Source organism: Pristiophorus japonicus, chromosome 2 (genome assembly GCF_044704955.1).
Source record: "Pristiophorus japonicus isolate sPriJap1 chromosome 2, sPriJap1.hap1, whole genome shotgun sequence".
Lineage (NCBI taxonomy): Eukaryota > Metazoa > Chordata > Chondrichthyes > Pristiophoridae > Pristiophorus > Pristiophorus japonicus.
Window position 1 is genome coordinate 113461820 of NC_091978.1, and position 23259 is coordinate 113485078.

At 47.1% G+C, this 23259-nt stretch overlaps 1 protein-coding gene across 1 annotated transcript in view; it reads left to right on the plus strand.

Moving 5' to 3' along the window:
• The window catches only part of LOC139228888 (sodium channel protein 1 brain-like), a 304090-nt gene that overhangs the window by 58854 nt on the left and 221977 nt on the right, over window positions 1-23259 (plus strand). The window contains 7 exon segments of the mRNA XM_070860378.1: window positions 722-734; window positions 1771-1809; window positions 2647-2839; window positions 6283-6346; window positions 11793-11904; window positions 15846-15911; window positions 18153-18332. Coding sequence (XP_070716479.1) covers window positions 722-734; window positions 1771-1809; window positions 2647-2839; window positions 6283-6346; window positions 11793-11904; window positions 15846-15911; window positions 18153-18332 — 667 coding nt within the window.

Here is a 23259-nt window from a genome sequence, read left to right on the forward strand (position 1 = left end):
AGAATACTTGTAGCCTCTTAATTGACATCTGTATAAATACACACAGTGTTTGTTTAACAGTAATTAGACTTTATGGCCTTAAAAAGGCATACTCCTAAACTTTAACAGAAGGATAATACATTAGACCTGAATATCCACGATCTTGCTCCGCTACTGTAACTGTGGAGAAGCAGAATCACATTGTGCCAGTGCAAAGGGAGCCTGACCCTGCAGGAGTTTCTGATATCAAAGTGGAGTCAAGCCATTTAAATAAATCATCTTGGGCACCAGCTGATGGGGGGATTAGAGCAAAATGTGGTGCTGGTAAGCAAAACTGGCAAGACTAGCTAACAAGTATAGGTGACTGTCAAGGAGTCAGTTTAATACTGCAGGCTGTAACCTTCTGGGGTGTTCCAGGCCATGACTACAGCATGGAATCCTCTGTGGGCCCCACATACACTGCTCCATTCAGTTGAACACCAGTTTCTTTCTACAGAACTGAAGGTATCCCTTTCAGAGTTTCCTAGAGGCCAATACCATAGGGGAATATTAGCTAATTATCAGTGGAGATTTGGAAAAATGGTAACTCTCTAAAAAGCTGGCAAAAGCCACAATAGATTTCCCTTGGCTGTCACCGTCCAGTGGTAGAGTTCCACACAGGATAACCGAAGTGCAGGCTGATAGCGGACCCCTGCAAATCAGAATAATCCTAATTTAAATATTTTTTTATTTTTAATTGAAGAGAAAACCTGTTTGTAAGTATCTGTCAGTGTTGATACTTTCTCATGGAGTCATCTTTTGCTTTAAAATGGTTTCCTTTTGCTAAAGTAATGCATATATGCTCTATTCTTTTAGGTCTTGCATTATTAGACACCATACCCTGTTGAAAGAATGGGTAGGTGAGCTGACCCTTGGCCTTTGCCAATGTAGCTTTATTACTGGCCACAAGGTGCTTTGCATGAATGGCTCAAGTTGGCTGTGTAGAAGTACTCAGCCTTTGGTGCCTCTTCCTAATGGCATGGAAGAAATTAAGGGTTTAAAAAATTGGATATAACCATGAAATGGACAGTGAAAAGACCAAATGAGGTTAAGCTGCACTACCTGAAAATAGTCTAGATAGCATGCAAAATTTGTGCTCACACTTTATTAACATGATTATAGTCATGATTTTAACACTAAAACTGATGCTCATTGACTTAACACTCAACAGGTGGACCAATATCGGGGCCAGTCTAATTGCCAGTCATGTTTGCCACAGGCTTTCTCCACTACTTAAAGGGGCAGTGCACTAATGCTGCAACATCTCATTGTCAGCTGGTTGGGTTTGCAGCTGCCCCAACAGCAATAAGAGGCGGGCGGTCCTATACCTGCAAGCTGGCAAGAAGCTCTCGCCCTATACATTCTGAACCATGTGGTAAGAGATTGCAGACAATGTCACGGCCAGCACTGTGGTCCCAAGGACCACCCCCCCAAGTGCAGGAAGAAGTTTAATGACCTCATGCAGGTGGTCAAAGTGAGTGAAGGCTTCAGCAAATACCATGATCAGCGCCACAAGCCTCACATACTGCTCAATGCACCACCCGCCCAGCACTCAAATACCAACAATATCTACCTATCACAGCTCACACCTCACAATCAGAGCTTCACTTCAGCCTTACAACCTTATCACTGCTGCAACACTCACACGCACATCTCACACCTTGCACACATTGATAGCTATTCAACTATGGCAGGCACATCACCCAAACACATTGCACGAAACTCACTCAATACTTCTTTTTCTCTTGCAAGCCAAGCTGGCACATAATCGCTACAAGCAGCAACAGAGAGGTGAGGACTAGGCTGACTCGCAAGAACTAAACCAGCTGGAGGAGCGAGGTGAGGACCAGGCAGACACGCAAGAACTAAACCAGCTGGAGGAGCGAGTACTCCAACTCATTGGTTGTCATGTTGTCAGCCCGCTATGTTCTTTCCTAATCCTACTTCTCACATCCCACTTACCCCTCAGTCCACAACCTATTCTCACTTTCAAGCTTCTCGTGCTTTATGCATGCATTTCTGGCTTCCCCCACCCTTCTCTCACCATAACCCAACACATGTCTTTCTGCTTTCAGATAATCAACAAGCTCTGAGCAGCCTGTCCCTGAGGGCACAGCAGAGAGTAGGGAGTGGGGGGAGGAGAGAAGAGGAAGAAGAAGCCACGATGTCACTGCATCTTTCACTCGCAGACACCAGCTCAGATACTGGCATTACGCATTCTTTAGAGGCTAGTGTAGTAGTAGGATCTGCACATGGTGAGTTACTGGGCAGGAGTAAGCTGCAGCAAGGCCAGGGATAAAGGGTAGCACAGGTGCCAGCTCCCTGGAGGATAAGTTCGCGGGAGTTCTGCTGCACAGGACTCAGATGAGGACCTCGATGGGGAGGCCGTCAGAAGAAGGGTGATGGGCATGCACACCGAATTGATGGGTGCAATGGCAAGCCTACCAGAGAGCCTTTCGACAACGTCAAGGAGCATGGAGGAGTCCGCCTCCGACATTGCACGAGGCTCTGCGCAGAGCTTGGAGCCCAGGATTTCCAGTCTGGAAATGATGATACACTCCCAGAGAGACCATGTCAACCCAGACGTGATGGTGTGCATAATGGGTGATGTTGCAGTTTCCATTGCAGCATATGCGGAAGCGACCCAAAGTCTTAGTGCTGCAGCAGAAGCTCAGTCTGCTCTCGTGCAGTCTCTGCTTCATGCCATCGAAACTCAGATTGCTCTCATGCAGTCTCAGTGTGAAGACACCCACGATCAGATCGCTGATATGCAGTCTCAGCTTGAAGCCACCCAAGCTCTGACTGCTGTCATCATGGCTGGGTTTAACACTGTCGACCGGGGCTTGCAGGATGCTCCAACAGGAATGCTGAGATGCCATCCCAGATGAGTGGTAGTGGGTCAGTGGAGTATGACCCTGTTGTCCTCTGTCAAGATTACACCATTCGTACTCCCACCACTGCCACTCCACCATTGCCTTTGCCGTTGCTTGATAGCCAGCCAGCCCAGACAGCTGCCACCCATGCCGAGGTGGTGCAGTCTACAGCTGGGCTTTCCAAGTCCAGAGCTGCTTGAGTTCATCCTGCAATGCCATCTGAAATCTCGCTCACGGAAACTTAGCAGCCTTCCACCAGCCATGCTGCAACTACTGAAGGAGCACTTCATCGGAGCACTAGATTAGGAAAAGCCACACGAAAGTCAGACATTAAGGGATTGCACAAGGCTGATTAGTTAATAGTATTAATGTAACTGTATGATTTGATTATTGATCAATTTATTCACTGTGGTTGGAATCTTTTCTGGTGTCTCCCATTTCAGCTTTGTGCCCAGGAGGACACTGTGATATTCCATGAGGCAGGGATGGTATAATAGGGATGTGGTGAGCAATGGGGATCTGGGGTTTATTTCTTTTGAATCGGAGTCTGATGAACCGTTCACGGACAGCCCATCCAGATGGACGATTGGCTGCCTGCCTCATCCCTCCCAACTTGTCCTCTTGCTCCTCATCCTCTTGCTCCTCATCCTCCTGCTCCTCCTCATGATGACCAAGTTATGAAGCATGCAGCAGACCACCACGAAATGGGACACCCACTCCACTGACTACTGGAGGGCTCCTTCCCCAGCAGTCAAGGCAGCGGAACCGTAGATTCAGTAGCCCGATGGTCTGCTCGATGATGTTCCTGGTGGCAGTATAAGTGCTGGGCATGAGTGTTGGGGTTGTGGAGGGGAGCCCTGAGCCAAGTGCAGAACGGATAGCCCCTGTCTCCAAGCAGCCACCCTCGGGTTTGCTGTGGTGGCTGGAAAATTGCTGGGAACTGGACTGGCGAAGGATGAATGAATCATGGTTACCAGGATAGCGGGCATTGACATTGAGGATTCACTGTGCGTGGTTGCACACCAACTGCACATTAAGGGCCCAATTTTGGCCGTGACTTGCTCCAATTTTTTCTGGTGTAAGTTCAAAAACACAATTTTCCCCAATAAACTTGCTCCAGAGTAACTCAGTTAGGTACGATTTTTTCAAAAGGGTCCGTTCCCAGCCACTTACGCCAGTTTTGGCCATTTATGTCACTTTGGCCAGCTAAAACTTACTCCAACTCGACTTACATCAGCGTATGTGGCCAGCTCTGAAAAACCTTGCGGGCAGTTAAGAATTCGCCGCAGGTTAGTACATTTAAAGCACCAAGACTTACAAAGCACTAAACAAACCACAAAAAGTAATAAGCAATCCATCAATAACAAATAAAAAATAGAAGTCCTACCTTTATGCCAGAAACAAGTTTTTTTTTAAAGTCCCCCCTCACCCCGCCCCCGCAACCCCCCCCCCCGCCCCCAAATCAAAACTCTCCTCACTAAACAAAGCACAACCATCAATAAATAAAAAATAAAACTCAAATCCTACCTCGGCCCAGGAGGTCAGTGGTCTGGCCGGCCGGTGCGGGAGGCCACTCGGCCGGGGATAGGGGCTGCGAGCATCGGGTCCTGCTCACAGCGTGCAGGACACGCTGGGAGGGCAAGGAGCATGTGAGCAGACTCCACTGCGCATGTGCGCAGCTGCCTGCAGTGTTTTCTGTGCTGGGCTGTTGCTCCGCCCTCCACTTCATTATCGACGCTGGGACACCAGAGACTTGGCAGAGCAGGCAGGATGGGGCCACTTTTTTACGGCGCCATTTCCAGCGCGCAAAGTCAGCGCAGTTAGGCACCGAAAGTGCACCGAAAAAAGGGATTGGGGAAAATTGGGCTCATAGTCAGTGGTAGCCTTTGTGGTTACAGAAGATCTCAGGATTTGAATGCGGTGCCCGCAAAGCAACATGTGTGCAGTCAACGGCACCGTGCAACATGGAGAAGCCCGCTATCCTTGCAAAGCTACATGCGTGTTCGTCCTGCTTCTCTCTGTGGAGAGAGAAGCCAAAGTAGTCCCTTCTAGTGTAGAGTTTCCGTGACCTCCCAGATGCAGCGATGGATGGCGAACTGTGAGATATTAGCTATGTCTCCTGCAAGGATCCACTGGTGAAGAATTTGAGGGCCACAGTGACCTTGACTGCCACTGGGAGGCCCGTGGTCGCCCTGCCTTGAGGTTGCAGGTCTGGTTGCAGGAGGTAGAAGAATTCTGTGACCACCTCCTTAGTGAAATATAGCCTCCAAAGACACAGCTCCTCGCTTAAGTGGAAGTCGGAGAAGTGCTGTCAGAAGACCCTAGATGGGTAAGGTCTCCTGTTGAGAGGCCTCATGGCCCTCCTTCTTCCTCTGTGCGCATGTTCCCATTTTCCTCATGGAGTGCGAGGTCAACTGCAAGTACAGCCCCCATGACTGTGAGCACGTTTTGTGACCAGAAGCCTTTAAAAAATAATGAAGGAGTTCTGAACTTGCAATAACACTCCCTGTTCCCTTAGAACCTTGAAAGAAGTTAATAAAACTGTTGGAGTTGCAGAAAGTAGCTCAGAACCATTCAACCTGCATAATCATGTCAGGTGCAATTAATTGCTGATGATCCATTTAAATATCGCCGCTGGAGCCTCCCGTCTGCTGTTGAATGCCTGCTCTCCCTGTTGTCGTTTAGCTATGCCAATAAGTTGAACGGTGAAATCCAATGCTGCAGATCGGGTGTCAAGTGAGCGTTGCACACTCACGGACGTCCCGATCTTGTTGATTTAAATCCCTCCATGATTGCCTTTTCTGGCAGCACTACCGGCCCTTGCAAAATGGCGCCCACCACGGGATCTGTCACCAGCTGGCGGAAGAGTGCCAGCCAACATTTTTTCAACGTTTCATTGCGTTAATGGGTCACGCAAACCGCCCAGTGAACTTACCACAAGGGGAAAGCTGTTAAAAATCTATCTCGTCATTCCATGTTGCAACTCCAATGCATTGCATTAGCCTGATATCAGCATCACCGTTAATAAATGCAGACCTCAATTATCTGTTGGATGTTCAATTGTCTGTTAATCACATTTTCAAAACCAACAGAGTTTTGAATTTGCATGCGAGTTAGATTTTCATCTTTTGCACTCCCAGTGGAGAGCTTTGTGTGCTAGGGGCACATATCATCATGGGGAGGGGGTGGGGGGAATACATCCCCAAATTCTGCTGTGTGCCCCTGGCTTGCAAAACTCCATGCTCAGAGCACTGATAACAAACTTTCACAAACAATGACTTGCCCATTTTGATGCTGGTTATGCGCCATGTTATTATTGGTATTGATTAGCAATAAATATATTTCTGCCTTTTGTAAACATAATCTCGTTTGTTGAATTATTCTTTTTTAGATTGGAAAAAACAGTCATAATCCAAGAGAAAGGTTTCGTCAATGTGGAAAAAAGCTGGTTCGAGGTTACTCTATGGAATCTGTAATATCATGGGCAACAGAAATTTCACAGCTCAGTGAGTTCACTTTAGTATATTTGTAAATCAGTTGGTTCTTAATTAATATTGGCATTTGTACCATTTGTGCTGCTAAACATAGAAGTACCTTGCCCCCTTTTCCCATCTACCTACAATCCTTACTTTAGCCGATCCCACATTACAACAATGACTACACTCCAAAAGTAATTAATTGGCTGGAAAGCACTTTGAGACGTCTGGTGGTCATGAAAAGTGATATATAAATGCAAGTCTTTCTTTTTTTTCCCTATATTGAAAATACTTAAGTTTGGGATAAACAATGTTGGAAGTTTCTGAAATTGAAGTAAGAGCTTTATTATTGATCACAAAACTGTAGAAAACATTTCACTCCATGACGAATTGGAATGTAGAACCATATTTTAACTTGAAAATACAATTGACGTGACAGTGTAAATAGACACTCCAGGCATTAGCATTGGTTTTAGCAATTTGGGCCATGCCAGCATTGCCCAAATCCTGAAAACGAAAAAAAGGCCACATTTCTTAATCTAAATGTAGCTACCAACACTTGAAGAGATGTAAAAGCCAGCTCACATAGCTATTGTAAGTCAGACTGTCCAGTAACACTATCAACAACAGCAACATAAGTTGTTGTCTAAGTTATTGTTTCCATGTGAAAGATTCTCTTCTCATTTAAGGGCAAACCCATAAGGTACTCTGTCATGACCAACACACAGAACTTAACAAAACTATATACCCTCAATTCATGTACATCAGGACTGTCAGTCAATTTCCCCTTTAGATAGAGATGTATGGATTGCATAAACAGACAGATTGCAGTAGTGGCCAGAGCAAAATACTACTTTGACTAAATGAATCTTCAGTATCAGTAAAGCTCTAATATGATCTGTAATCAGGAGTAAGGTTATGTTACGGGACTAGAAATCCAGATGTCTGGAGTAATAATCCATATTGAACTTGATCTCAATTCCGATCATAGCAGCCTGGGAATTTGATTTCAGTTTTCAAAATTAGAGAATGAAACATTTAAAAAAATGCTAGTATGAGTATAAGCTGTCGGATTGACATAAAAACCCAACTGGTTTAGTAATGCCCTGTAGGGAAGGAAACCTGCTGAGTTTGGCCTATATGTGACTACAGCCCCACATTAACATGGCTAACTCATAACCTAGCAGGCCACTTAGGTATATTAAACTACTAAAAGGCCCACAGCCACCTTCTCAGAGCATTTATTGCCCATTGTGAGAATGAAAAAAGGAAAATTCTCTGTTGCATCCAAGCCTATGCCAGTATTTTCTGCATTTTTGAACTAGGAACCCCTGTGGTTCAGCATGAGAGGAATCGTTGCTACGGCTGTTTGAGTGAAAGTGGGAGATCACAGACTTTTATCGTCTTATTTTTTGGGTCAGGTGACCTGGCAGGGAGCTGGCAGCCTCTAATCCATGGGCAGCCTACCTTTTCTGTTGATGGCCTGAGATAAGTTTCCAAGCTTCAAGATTAATTTTAAATCGAGGGTGAATTGAGACTCAGCAATCATATATATCTTCAAGGAGGGGAGTTAGGGAATGTGCGGCTGATCGCAAACAACAGACTAGCTACATTATGTGTGCACAGTTTTCCCCACTGCCCTGGTCTTGTGCAGGTCGTCCTTAAAGATCCTGCCACCATTAATTGTGGTACTGACGAAAGGTCATTGACCTGAAACGTTAATTCTGTTTCTCTCCCCACAACTGCTGCCTGACCTGCTGAGTATTTCCAGCATCTTTTGTTTTTATACCATTAATTGTGGATCCACTTGTACATTAGATTTTAAGTCCTCTACGCTATACCTGGGCTCCCCTGACAATTCAGTGGACAACCATACAGGCCTAATAAATGTGTTCATTTGCTGCCTGGTGTGTTACTGAGGCATTCAGGAAAGGAAGGTCCCAGATTTGATCCTTGATATTTGTTAAGTTAGTTGTTTGTGGTGGTGGAACATGAGGGCTAGGGAGGTAAAAGAAAAAAAAATCAACCATGGTTCCACTCCTTTATCATTCAGTGGTCCCTCCTGACAAGTGTGAATGCCAGATGAGAACAAGACTGATCTGGCTATGTTGTCCTGATGGTCAACTAGCCTACTCACATAGTTAGGGTCTAGTCATATACATGGAAAATGGCCACATGAACAGAGTACCCTGAGGCGACTTATACCTGTAGAACACTACCCAAGCATAAATCAATTGGAAAAAATAAGAAAACTGTGTGTATACTTCTAAGTTTCTGATAAATATACATCAAATTTGTTTTTTTAACGAACACATTTATTACTGAGAGTTAAAGCTTGTTGTTAATATCTGTGCCACAAATTGGCATAGAACGCACTCTGAGAGGGTAAATGGATGGCTAGTGGGCCAAATGGGAATGTCACCCTTGTGGAATAAGGAGTGATCTTTGACTGGTTGAAGCAAATATATTTGGCCAAATAGAGGACCCAAGTTTCGGGCCGTGTCTAGAATGGCGCAGCCTCGTCCTGGACGCCCGTTTTTCACGCCACAAAGTGCGCCTAAAAAAAAATTACAAATTCTCCGGCTCCCTGCAGGTCGTTTGCAGCTGGGCGCGGTGCAGCACGAGCTGTGGGGGGCGAAGCTAGATCCCTGCGCTGAAAACAGTGCCGGGACCTCTGCACATGCGCGCTACAGTGGGCGCACATGTGCAGTAGCTCCAGGCGCCCAAAACTGTGTGGGAGGGGCCCGAAGCACGCAGCCCCTAGCCCTGGCTGAATGGCCTCACTGCGGTTGCGTGGATGAGGCTGCCTCCCACGCCCAGCTCCTGCTTCCTCCCGACTCGACTCCTGCTTCCCCCCGCCCCCGGACCGGACCCGACCCCCCGGACTGGACCCGACCCGCGCTCCCGACCGCCCTCCCCCCCCCTCCACCCGGACCGGACCCGACCCAACCTGACCTTCCTCCCCCCGCCCCCGACATGAACCGACCCGACCCGACCTCCCTCTGCCCGCCCCACCCCCCCGACCCGAACCGAACCGAACCGACCCGACCCGACCCGACCCGACCCGACCCAACCCGCCCCGCGCTCCCTCTCTCCCCCCCCCCACCCGAACCAACCTGACCTCCCTCCTCCCCCCCACACCCCGACCCGACCCGTGCTCCCGACCGCCCCCCCCTCCACCCGGACCGGACCCGACCCAACCTGACCTCCCTCCCCCCGCCCCCAACATGAACCGACCCGACCCGACCTCCCTCTGCCCTCCCCACCCCCCCGACCCGACCCGTGCTCCCGACCACCCCCCCACTCCCCGGACCAGACCCGACCCAACCCGACCTGACCCGCGCTCCTGACCCCGACCCATGCTCCCCCCGACCCGACACGTGCCCCCGACCCTGGACCCCAGACCCGACCCGACCCAACAGCACCTACCTGTAAACTGGTGCTGGGGTCGGACCCTGCCCAAAGTCTTGGGCCCGGCCGAGCCCAGCCCGTTCAGCCTCCCTCCCCCCCACCCCCCTTCTCCTTTCCCCCCCTTCTCCTTTTCCCCCCCTTCTCCTTCCCCCCTTTCCCCTTCTCCTCTCCCCCCTTTCCCCTTCTCCTCCTCTCCTTCTTTCCCCTTCTCCTCCTCTCCCCCTTTCCCCTTCTCCTCCTCCCCCCCTTTCCCCTTCTCCTCCTCCCCCCCTTTCCCCTTCTCCTCCTCCACCCCTTCCCCTTCTCCTCCTCCCCCCTTTCCCCTTCTCCTATCCCCCCCTTCCCTTTCTCCTCCTCCCCACCTTTCCCTTCTCCTCTTCCCCCCCTTCTCCTCCTCTCCCCCTTCCCCTTCTCCTCCTCCCCCCCTTTCCCTTCTCCTCCTCCCCCCCTTTTCCTCCTCTGCCCCTTCCCCTTCTCCTCCTCCCCCCCTTCCCCTTCTCCTCCTTCCCCTTCCCCTTCTCCTCCTCCCCCTTCCCCTTCTCATCCTCCCCCTTCCCCTTCTCCTCCTCCCCCTTCCCCCCTTCCCCTTCTCCACCCTTCCCCTTCTCCTCCTCCCCCCTTCCCCTTCTCCTCCTCCCCCCTTCCCCTTCTCTTCTTCCCCCCTTCCCCTTCTCCTCCTCCCCCCTTCTCCTCCTCCCCCCCTTCCACTTCTCCTCCTCCCTCCCCCTTCCCCTTCTCCTCCTCCCCCCCTTCCCCTTCTCCTCCCCCCCTTCCCTCCCACCCCCTCTGCCTCCCTCTCTCCCTCTACCCCCCTCTTCCCCTCCCCTCACTGTCAAAAACACAGACACTGACAGACAGAGAGTGAGAGACACACACAGACAGAGAGATAGAGACACTGACAGAGACACACTGTGGGGGCGGGGGGTGAGGGCATCCCAGCACGCTGTTGGAGGGCTCCCGGTGCTGCAGTCGGTAAGTAGAAAATGTTTTATATATTGATTTTTTTTTTAAATTATTTCTTATTAATTTTTTTGATTTTATTGGTTGATTTATTGATGTTTTTTATCATTTATTATTGATGATGTCTCTTCATTTGTAAAACTGAAGTGTTTAATGTTTGTAAACTTCCCTTTAACCCCCCCCCCCCCCATTCCCTACGCCTGATTTGTAACCTACGCCTGATTTTCTAAAGTGTAGACAAGGTTTTTTCGAGCGTACAAAAATCTTCACTTACTCCATTCTAAGTTAGTTTGGAGTAAGTTTTCACTGCTGAAACTTTGAAAACAGGAATAAGTGGCTGGACACGCCCCCTTTTGAAAAAAAAATTCTGTTCCAAAGTGAAACTGTTCAAACTGACTAGAACTGGAGCAAACTAAATGCCGAGAATTTGAATTTCTAAGATACTCCGTTCTACATCAGTTGCTTCAAAAAATCAGGAGCAACTGAGGCCGAAACTTGGGCCCAGAGTTACAACCCGATGTGCGAGTGCTGAGCAACAACAATAAGTTCTTAAAAAGTGGAAGATTGATCCAATCCCAACACTTATATCTCTTGGTGTCCAGAAAAGTCACCTGGAAGAAATAAATTGCTTGCTACCTTTTAAAAGCTGATGGTATAGATAGAATAAGTAGTAAGTAACTGGACTATACTGGTGCTGGACAGCTGCAACACTTCCAAAATGCACACTGCTATTAACATCGACCATGACAGAGCCTAGTACCAACAATAGGGAAAGGAGATGGAAATGCAATCAGAGACTTCAAGGTCTAACGATCATCCTGAGGGTTGGAAATCATTGAAAAGACAATTTGCTTATTCAAACCTGCCCCAAGGACCCATTGTCTGATTTCTTTGGTCACCTCTCCATTGGAGCACACCATGGGCCAATGTGAAGGAAAATGAGACTGAATGCCCAGAATACCTCCTCCCATCTCATTTACATCTCTGTGATGGGCCTGCAACTGCTCGTGACAGGGGCCTGTGAAAGTGTCTCGACTCCCTTTTTCTTGACCAGAAACAAGCATTCCCAAGGAGTAAAGACCAGGAGGACATACTGCAGTGCAAAAGCAAAAAATGCTGGAAATCTGAACTAAGGACAGAACAGAAAATGCTGGAAACACTCAGAGGTCAAGCAGCATCTGTGGAGAGGGAAACAGACATGCTTGACGACTTTTCATCAAGCAATGCAAGTTCACTTTGATGAAATTAAGAATCTGTATTCAAATAGGTCCAATACCTCTCAGTTAACCCACTGTTGGTCATATTTATTTTTGCCTTAATTTAAATGAATACTGCACATGAGTATAAACCTGCTTACTGAATAATATTGATTCTGAGTGCTAGGCTTGTGTTATTGTTTTCACGTTCTAATATTTTATACTTTTCCTGTAGATGAAGAGGAAGAAACTGAAGAACAAAAGAAATCAAAATGTTATTCCTTCAAAAAAAGATTGAGGCGAAAGTTTTGTTCTTGGACTTGTTGCCCAAGATTTCTAAGACTGCAGGAATATCTACTGGTGGTTGTTTCACACCCACTTTTTGAAGGGGTGATTACTATCTGCATCCTAATAAATACTCTTTTGCTGTCGATAGACTACCATCGAGCACCATACTCTCATGCCCTAGAAAATGGGAACACAGTAAGTATTGTATAAGATAAGCACATAATTAAGACAAGGTATGTTATTTATCCGCAATATTCAATGAAATTAAACTTGATAGCCACAAAAATCCACAGCCCTTCTGGCATACTCCTGCTTTGGCAGAAGTCTGCCAGAACAGTCAGAAACTAGGCCAGGACCCAGATGCATAGAATCCCGGATGGGCTGTTGGGCTTGGAGTCTCTGCCCATTCCAAGCATATCCACCATCATGCATGTGTGAAGACTTCCTACTTCAGGAGTTCCTGCATCCTGGACCTTCAGTGAGGTCCAACATATTGTGTATCAGAAGATACACCTGGTCAGACCTATCACACCAACTCTCTGGGGGTGGAAGTGGGGCCCACCTCGGAGTCCAGGCTGAGATTGGGACCTGAAACCGCGACAGACATTGAAATTATTTTAAATGTGCACCCTTTACAAAATGGCCACTGCGATAGGTATAAATGATTTCTACACAGGAACAAGATTCACCCAGCCTGGGCATATCCCCTGCACTTTCCAGCATTTTTACAATGGCAGAATCCCAAGATGAGCCTCTATTGGAAGATAAATGAGGGAACCACCCCCTAACCCTGAAAAGTTTGTCGGTCCATCGGAAATAATTTCCAGGAGAAGCTTCTCAGCATTTACACATTTTCAATCCCAATATTTTTTCAGTTCAAATCCCATGGTGCAATAAGGACGATTTTTACCTTTTGCTCAAAACAGGCATGAAGTTGGTGGAGCCACCATGCCGGCCACCCTAAGCCAAGATTAACAGGCCCGAATCATTTTCAGGTTCAGGTCCCACCAGCATCATTTTGACAAGCTGCCGTGCGCTAAATGAACACTACCAGGTAGCTCGCTACGACGGGTGGTGAGAAATCTGGTGGCCCCATGGGCAAGCTGACCAGGAAGTGAGGCACATTGTGAAGTGGGGCTACCCACTGGCCAGCAAAGGGCCACTATTTTTGTGGATCTAGGAAGAGCATTTTTGATCCTCTTGACGCTAGAGAAACTCCTCCCAAAATATTCCAGGCCTCTTCTGGAGCAACCGCTAGCAGTCCCTTGAAGTGTGCAAAGTGCCTGCTCTAGCCGCGTACCTGAAAATTGCAAACGAGGGTCTACAATGGGCTTAAGGCCCAATTTGCATATGCAAGAAGTCTCCAGCCTGTTTTAGGTGGGTGTGCTGAAAATTGCAACAGGCTGGCCTTAGGTGTTGAAGGGGAGTCAAAATGCCCATTCCACCCACCCCGCACCCCAAGTTTCTTCTGTCAGACACCCATTTTTCAGGTGAGAAACAGCTGGGCGGCAGGCTGTTGAAAATCACCCCCACTGTTGCTTTGAAGATGTAATCTAATTCAATACATCTGGCCAGTCCCACAGTTCAAATACACCATACATGATTCTGTCTTTCATGCTCCTCACTTTATACTGAGGAGCTACTGCTGCCAAATACGACTGTGACTAAACTAGTGGAGAATATAAAACCAGCCCTAAGGACTCCATCAACATTTATTATGCAGAATAAGACAGGATGGAATGTGTTTCAAAGATGTAATGCAGAGTTTAGCTGGTATTGATAAATGATTTGAGCTTTAGTCTTGAGGTTTATAATGGAGTCTGGGCAAGATGACACCTGAATGCATTATTATCTCATAGCGTACTCCATTCTATGATATTGGCAAGAACTGTTAATATGCACAAGGCAGAAGTTAGCTTTCATCAGCTATTGACCCTGTCAGGGGGAAAGAACTTTTATATTTTTGAGAAAGAATGTTCTACATCATGAATTTATTAACAAAGGATGTACTGAAAGAAATATACACTGTTTAATATTACAAAATGTGAACAAAAACTAGACTGAGTAAATATAAAATTATAAACTTGTTAATGGGTTGGATCTTGCTGCAGTGAGGCATCTCACAGCATTGTCGTTAGTATTTTTTTCTGCACCCTTCAGCTCAAAAATCTTTTGGGACGTAACTTTCTGGAAGGGCGAGCTGCAAATGTTGCAACATGGGCAATGGGGCATCTGGGACCCAAGTGAATGACAGGGCCACAGTGTATCTCCTTAACCAATGAGATTTAAGTATTGAGAAAGATACAGAGGAATGACTGAGAAGAAGGGTGAATTAGAGTCAAATCAGGTACAGATGGAGAAATAAAGAGATGGAAAGAAAGATTAGATTAACAGAGAGAGAAGACAGACACTGGAAGGCAAAGTAGGGAAAAAATTCAATTTAAAACTTGACAATTTGAAAATCTCCAAGAACAATTTACCATCTAAAGGAATGAGACTCCAAGGTTTAAATTGTTCCATTTCGGGACAAGAGAGCTTGTTTGGCACTGCATTAACAATCATCATGTTGTTAAAAAGATACTTGCGCTGTTAATTACCAGACTTAACTTTCTGTAGCGAGATTAATGGACACCTACTGTGCAAACACAGCAAGTTGTTAAAAATACCAAGGAAACTAAGTGTGAGATGCCGTTTGTGCCAAGAGGCATAAATTGACTATCAAGTTCTGGAGAATCGCAACTCAAGGCCTATCTCGTAATCAAAATTGCTGGCCGATTTTACTCCAACTGGGCTAACTCATAACCTAGCAAGCCACTCAGTTATATTAAACTACTAAAAGGACAACAGCCACCTTCTCAGGGCATTTGTTGCCCATCGTGAGAATGGAAAAAAGAACATTCTCTGTTGCGTCCAAGCCTTTTCTGCATTTTTGAACTAGGGACCCCTGTGGTTCAGCATGAGAGGAGCCGTTGCTGTTTGAGTGAAAGTGGGAGATCACAGATGTGCTCTCTCAGATTTCTATCATCTCATTTTTTGGGGTGAGGTGATCTGGCAGGGAGCTGCCAGCCTCTGATCCCTGGGAAGCCTACCTTTTCTGCTGATGGCCTGAGCTAAGTTTCCAGATTTCAAGATTAATTTTAAATAGAGGGGGAATTGAGACTCAACGATCATACATGGTCTTTGTAAAGGAGAGCTGAGGAATGTGGGACTGGCTGCAAACAACAAACTAGCTACATTATGTGTGCACAGTTTTCCCTACTGCCCTGTGCAAGATGGCAGTTGCCACCTTGTGCAAGTCATCCTCAAAGATTCTGCCACCATTAAATGTGGATCCATTTGTATGTTTGATTTTGAGTTCTCTATGCCGTATCTGGGCTCCCCTGATAATTCAGTGGACACACCATACAGGCCAAATAAATGTATAAATACATTCCCTCGTGTGTTACCAAAGTATTTAGGAAAGGAAGGTCCCTGGTTTGATCCCTTGTATTTGCTGTGTTCATTGATTGTGATATTTTCCAGATTATCTGCTCATTGAAGTATGATTAAATCATCAGCCCTCCATTGCATCTGTTATTTCTAACTTTGTTACTGATTCTCAATAACTTTCTCATTTAATACAGGTTTTGTCAATTATTTTTATACTAGAAGCTATTTTGAAAGTGACTGCATTAAATCCTATGCCCTATGTAAGAAACGGATGGAATGCATTTGATTTTATTATTGTTCTTCTGACTTGCTTAGAATGGGTACTTTCCACAATAAATATTCCAACACTTAAACTTTCCATGATACGATCACTGAGAATGGTAAGTACTTACTATTTCTCTCTATAAAACGTTCACAAATTTGTTCTGTTACAATAGCAGTTTATATGCCACTGTATTTAAAATACTTAAGACATTTCTTTAATATTGATTTGTGAATGTATTTAAAAATATATCTACTCTATCCATTTGGTTATGTAACTATTGTTGGTTTCATAGTATGTAACAATGGCTATTATATTGATGGGCTACATACAAACTATATCTTGTTGGTAAACCCCACGTAGGAAACAGAAGTAATTAAATTTTTGTTCATTCAATTTTCTCCTCTCCCCTCCTGAAGGTGCTGACTTATGCTTTGGTTGCATTGGCTGTCAAACCTCACCAGGGTACCCATTATTCAGGGTAGACAGCAAGGCCTCAAGATCCGTGGCCATGCTCATCCCAGCATCTGCTTCCGACCTTTACCACTATCCCCAATGAAGTTCGACGGGTAAGGGGAGGGACAGGGAGGACCAGGTCTTTGGTGGGTTGCTGAGGAGGCCGGAACTACTAACCAAAGCTTGCTGGCAGGGTGGGGGTGTGTGTGGGATAGTGGGGGGGGGCGGGGTTAGTGGGGGTGGTGCCAGACCCACCTCGGAAAGGTGAAGAGACAGATCCCCTGTGTCAGACATACTCTGCCAAAGCTATGCCAGGGCGCAACTGAGGATTGGAAAGTCAGAACTGCCGATTTTCAGAGTCTCCACTCCTGATCACGCACCCCCTCCTCATGCCGATGGCATTGCAGATGCAGGTGGAGGCTCTGCCCTCAGAACCCCATAGAGGAATCGCTGAATTGGGATGAAACACGGAATATCTGGATCAGGTCCGAGTTTGCCGCAATTCTGATGGATTCCCTCTGGAATCATGCCAGGATTCTGTTGTAACAACAATGGATTATTGGGCCAGGTGTGTCTACAGGCTATTCACCATTGAGGACATTGCAGTTGAACCTAGTTCTCTCCTCATCCACTGTCCACATGTGTATATTTCATCAGATGTCATTGAATAATGATTAGGATCAGGAACTCTAACTGATTACCCTCCTGCAACACAGGTTCCAAAAGCCAATTGTAACACAACTAACTGCACACTTGCTGGGATGAATTAAATTAGCAGAATGGGGATCAAATCTGTATCTTTACTGGTCTTTATGCCTCTGTTCCATGCCGGGTAGCATCCTGACTAATTGATTCTTCAGTGGAGTTATTTTTCTTGGTCAGCCAGCTCTGATATACATAGAAACCCAATCAATATCCTTAAGACGCTCTACTTAAGTTTGCTTTATGTTAGTTGTGCACTCTTTACCCATAGTGACATACCCCACTCACCCAAACCCAGGGAACTTATGTGCAAGTTGGAAAGAATCAAAGCTTAAAGACTTCTAAGTGTTTGCAGGGATAGTGCTGGAGTTTCACCAACTAAAGTTGTGCAGTTTACCAGTGTAGACCACCAGTAAGCTTCCTGCTGTTGGTCCAGCCATGAGGGCACTAGCTTGCAGATTTATCTGAAACCAAATGGGAAGAATCACAGTCCCCAATGAAAGTCTATCCCTCTAGGTCAATCATCAACATTGTGCTGTTACTGATTGCGCTAGAGGGATTGACATTTACTGGAGACTGGATCTGCCTGGTTCAGGTTTGCTGCAGAGGAACAACTCAATGTCAGTCTCTCTCATAATCAAATGTATCATCAGAGCTAACTGGCCCAAAGGAGACCTACTTACTCTTCCCCCACTCCCCCAACCCGCAAGGTGAATAGTCATTAGTTGATCCTGTTACAGCTGACAAATATAGGCTTGATACATTTCTGGATGGACAATGGTTCCTCAGAACTCCTCCTAAGCAGCCATGATGAGCAATATAACTCACTGTAAAATGTGTGGGTACATCAGGAACAATTAAAAGAATTCATGAGAGTTATTTTTCAGTAATTGTGTCTTTTTTAGATTCAATTAGGTCAATTTTAACTTAGCCAAATTGGCATTTACAAAGCGATGATGCCCTCAAAATGGGGGTTGATAGATTTACTGCCCTGTTAATGCCAACACTCCAGCCACCACCATTTTAAAGGGGCCTACCGTTGGGCAGCCATGTGTTGACCCATCGTGTTGCTCATTCTTAGGGAAAAGCAACATGTGCCAATCTGTTACACTTTGCCACTCCATGGGGCTGTGGCTTGTCATTCCCATTGACATGAAGGAGAGCAGACTGTACCAGATCTGTGAGGAGAGTGAAGCCCCAAAAAGTGTGTTCCCCAAGAATTTTGAAGATGTTGGAAATGCCCAGAGCCTGAGTGACACCAGTTTGAGCATCTATCAAAGTTGCAAGAGCTGATGACACAGATTGCTGTTGTGAGGACCCGGCTGGAGTGTCCACACAATTGACCACATGCAGAGTAAACTGCAGAGTGCTGATGCTCTGCAAGATGGAAGCACACTCCTCTATTATCTCAGAAATAATGCAGCAGTTTCCTTTTGTAGGCTGGGTTCCTGATGTCAGCATCTCTATCCTCCCTAGCAGATTTATGAGCCAAATGTGCCTTCCGACAAGCCATTTCCTGGGCTTCCTTTCTACTCGCCCCTCTTCTATTCACGTGCTCTGTGATTCAGAGCCCTTTAACTCACTTTCTATCACTTTCGGAGTGGTAATCTCTGTGCAAGTGCTTGGGAGTGATGCAGTGAGTTTCCCATGCTTCTTTGGGAGGATTATCGCCAGAGTTTGCAGGGTCCATGTTTTCGGATGGAAATAGGAATGACGGACAAGGGTTAGCATGGCACAGAAAAGCTAGACAGCGCGAGATTGCAGTGCTGCCTATATCTGTGATTTTTTTTGAGGAAAAGGAAAAGATACAGCAATAGGCAGACACCCTACTGAGCATGGCCTCCAGCCTCACCTTCACCAAGATTCCTTTTGGATGAGGGCCTGGATGGATATTTTTAATTTCATTCTTGAATATGGGCATTACTGGCAAAGCCAGCATTTATTGCCATTCCTAGTTGCCCTTGAGAATGTAGTGATGGGCTGCCTTTTTGAACCGTTACATTCGGTGTGGCGAATGTGCTTCCTAATACTGTTGGTACGGGAGTTTCAGGATTTTGACTCCAGTGACAATGAAGGAAAGGTGATATATGTCCAAGTCAGAATAATGTGTGACTTGGAGGGTGTCATGTATCCTACATGGTTACTGCTTGCACTATTACAAGGTGTGCCACCAGAGGGCACCGCAGTGGGAGACTTGCAGGTTACATGTACAGGTGTGCCTGGCCTAGTATAAAAGGCAGGCCTCACTCTGGAGTTATCAGTAAAGGACTAAGGTCACTACAGTTCAAGTACAACACATTGCCTCGTGGAGTCATTATCAGAGCATTTAAAGACATAACAATTGGTAACGAGATTACGGACCTTCATGCGAAAATGGCTACCTTGGTACGTTGCAGCAGTTCGCTGATGACGGTGATGATTGGGAAGCCTTTGTGGAGAGGCTTGACCATTTCTTCACAGCAAACAACCTGGCAGGCGACAACCCGGCCACACTGGCTGATAAGCGCAGAGCTATCCTGCAAACCAGTTGTGGGCCCACCGTCTATGGCCTCGCCAGGGACTTGCTGGCAACAGCGAAGACAACGACCAAGACATACAAGGAGCTTGTAACGCTGATCCAAGAGCAACTCAAGCCCAAGGAGAGCATTCTCACAGCCAGACACCGGTTGTACACCCACCAACGGCCTGAAGGCCAGGAAATTGTGAAATATGCTGCAGACCTCAGGAGGCTGGCAGCATCATGTGAGTTCGGCAACCACTTCACAGAAGTGCTGCAGGCCTTTTTTTCACTGGAATGGGCCATGAGGGCCTTCTTCATAAGCTACTGTCTGCAGATACCACAGTCACACTGCAGAAGGCCATCTCTGTGAGCCAGGCATTCATGACCTCGACCTGCGGCTTTAGGCAGATGACTCATCCTCAGGACTCAAACCCGGCAAGTACTGTGCACAGAGTGGCACCTATTAGAAGCAGGACTGCAGAACACGAACCTTCTCAGGGAAGAGAGAATAGGCCCCCCGAGTACCTTAACTCAGAGTCCGCCGAGGGGGGCTAGTCGAGTAGTTCCATGCTGCCATTGTGGAGGGAATCACAGGGCTCACCAGTGCTGTTTTAAAGGCTGCAGCACAAAGGGCCATCTCCAGCAAATGTGCAAGAGAAATATGACTCACTGTGTTGATGAAGAGTCTGCAGATGGCCATGAATCCAGCGTGGATTATGAAACGATAGGCAGAGAGGCAGGTCAGCCCCACGATGAGGCATATAGCATGTTTACCTGCACCCCATTGAGGATGGAAGTCGAGATAGATGGCGTTCCAGTCTTCGTGGAAGTGGACACGGGGATGAGCCAGTCAGTAATGAATCAAGAAGCCTTTGAGAGGCTATGGGACAATCAAGCTGAACGACCCAAATTGGCCCCGGTTCAAGCAAAGCTGTGCACCGACACTGATGAACTTATCCTAGTCCTTGGTAGTGCGGCTGTAAAGGTACTCCATGATGACGCAGTGCACAAGTTACCTCTGTGGATTGTTGCAGGTGATGCACCAACGCTACACGGAAGAAGGTGGATGGAGAAGATCCATTCCAAGTGGGAAGACTTCATCCCTCCAGCGATCGACGTCCTCCGTGCTCGGAAGCAAAGCAAACCCTCACTTGAGGGTGGATCGGGCACCAGAGAGCAGACCAGCACAGCACCCGAGACACAGACCGCTCAGCACGACTGCGGGAGATGATCCAGCTGGGACGACCCGAGCGCACCTTCTAGGCTCCAGTGGCAGGACTCCGGAGGGAGAAAATCAGATCCAAAGGTGACTTCCCAGCTTCAGTGGCAGAACCCGGGGAGAAGAGGATCACCACAGTCAACATCGTGGATGGAGGAAAGATGACGCACGAACCACGAGGTGATACGCTGAAGAAAAAGATGGCGGCGACCAGACCATGAGGTGCAGTGCTGATGGTGCAACACGTGGCACAAAACGGAGAAGAGGATTGGAGCAAAGAAAGCAAGGCTCTCTTAAAGGAGGCCTGCAACCCACCACACTTAAAGGGACAATTCCACATTTTCAAACAATGTAAGAGCAACTGTGAGTTAGATGTAAAATGTGAAATTGATGATCAGCGTTGTGTACATGCAATAAGCACAGAAAAGGTGCGCGATCGCGATCGGAGCCACAGGTTATTTACAATAAGTAATGAAACATTGTGCAATGTTGGATTTCAACTGCACTCAATCAATGCAGCGGGCAAACATCCATCAGGAGCACACAGGTCCAGCAAGCTACCCAATGTAGTAGCCTGCGTCCCTGGGACCAGAGTTATGCACCATGGAGTGTGGCCATAAGCAGCCAACACATACAAGCTGCAGAGCAAGCGATCTCAAGAGGGCAACAGCACCGGTATCGATACCCTGCCCCTGATCGGCTCCACCTCTCAGGCACCCGATGGCACCAACCGCCACGAGCCTGAAAGAGCAAACTGTGCTAAGGCGCAGCCCCCAGACCCTATCGCCACAAAGGCCATACCCGGGAATGAAGGGTCACCTGCAACAGTTCTCCCAAAGGGGACCGGGATCAGCCAGGATCCCAAATCAAACAATGCCCAGGCAGGCGAGTCAGCAGTACCCTGTGCAGTGCAAGACGGCTCCTCAGGGAGCAGCAGCGACCCAGGGTGCAAAGAAAGGTCAGGGAGATCACAGGCATCTGTGAACCTGCCCAACGCTAGGAGCAGGCAATTTGAGCCAACTGGGTTCCCACTGCCAGCACTGGGCAGCGCGCCACCACCAGACTGCCTGGACACCATCCAACAGTTCTGGAACTAGCTTGTCCTTACACACCAATTACCGATCCCCAGTACGTATCAATAATGTATCTCACCAGTCCAATTTATTTGACTCACAACTGAACCACAACTGTAATGCAAACTTTTTTTATCGGGACTTGAACGTATATGAATGTAATGAGCCTCCAGCATAATCTATATGTGGTGGGGGGGGGATGGGGGGGGGAGGGGAACCACTCACCCAAGATAGAAACGACCCGTCAAGGGTTAACCAGATAGAGCTAAGCCCAGAGCACAATCAATGCAGAGACGATTTGCATTAAAGGCTTGGAGGAGATGATGTCATGTATCCTACATGGTTACTGCTTGCACTATTACAAGGTGTGCCACCAGAGGGCACTGCAGTGGGAGACTTGTAGGTTACCTGTACGGGTGTGCCTGGCCTAGTATAAAAGGCAGTAAAGGACTAAGGTCACTGCCGTTCAAGTACAACACATTACCTCGTGGAGTCATTATCAGAGCATCTAAAGACATAACAGAGGGGGACTTTCAGGTGATGGTGTTTCCATGCATTTGCTGCCCTTGCCCTCCGAGGTGGTGAAGATGGTGGGTTTGGGAGGTGCTGTCAAAGAAGCCTTGACAAATAGCTGCAGTGCATCCTGTAGATAGGTCGCACTTCAGCCATAGTAAACCAGTGATGGCGGGATGTTTAAAGTGATGGATGAAGTGCCGATCAAGTGGTTTGCTTTGCCCTGGGTGATGTTGAGCATCTTGAGTATTGTTACAGTTGCATTAATCCAGCCAAGTGAAGGGTATTCCATCACACTCATATTTTGTAGGTGGCAGAGAGACTTTGGGGAGTCGGGAGATGAGCCATTCACCACAGAAAATCTGGCCTCTGACCTGCTCTAGTAGCTACAGCATTTATGTGGTTGGTCCTGTTGAGTTTCTCATCAATGGTGACTCCCAAGATATTGATGGCAGATGACTAAAAGATGCTAATGGGATTCAATGTCAGGATAGGTGGTTAGACTCTCTCTTATTGGAGATGTAATTACCTGGCAATTGTTTGCCACAATTGTTACTTGCCACTTATCTGCCCAAGCCTGGATGTTGTTCAGGTCTTGCTGCATGTAGCCATGGACTACTCCATTATCTGAGGAATTGCAAATAGAGCTGAACACTGCACAATCATCAGCCAACTTCTGATCTTGTGATGGCGGGAAGGTCATTGATGAAGCAACTGAAGATGGTTGGGCCTGGGACCCATCCTTGAGGAACTCCTGTAGCTATGTTCTTAGGGTGAGATGATAGGCCTCCAACAACCACAACAATCTTCCTTTGTGCAAAGCATAACCAACCAGTGGAGAGTTTTCCAGCTAATCCACATCGACTTCAGTTTTACTAGGACT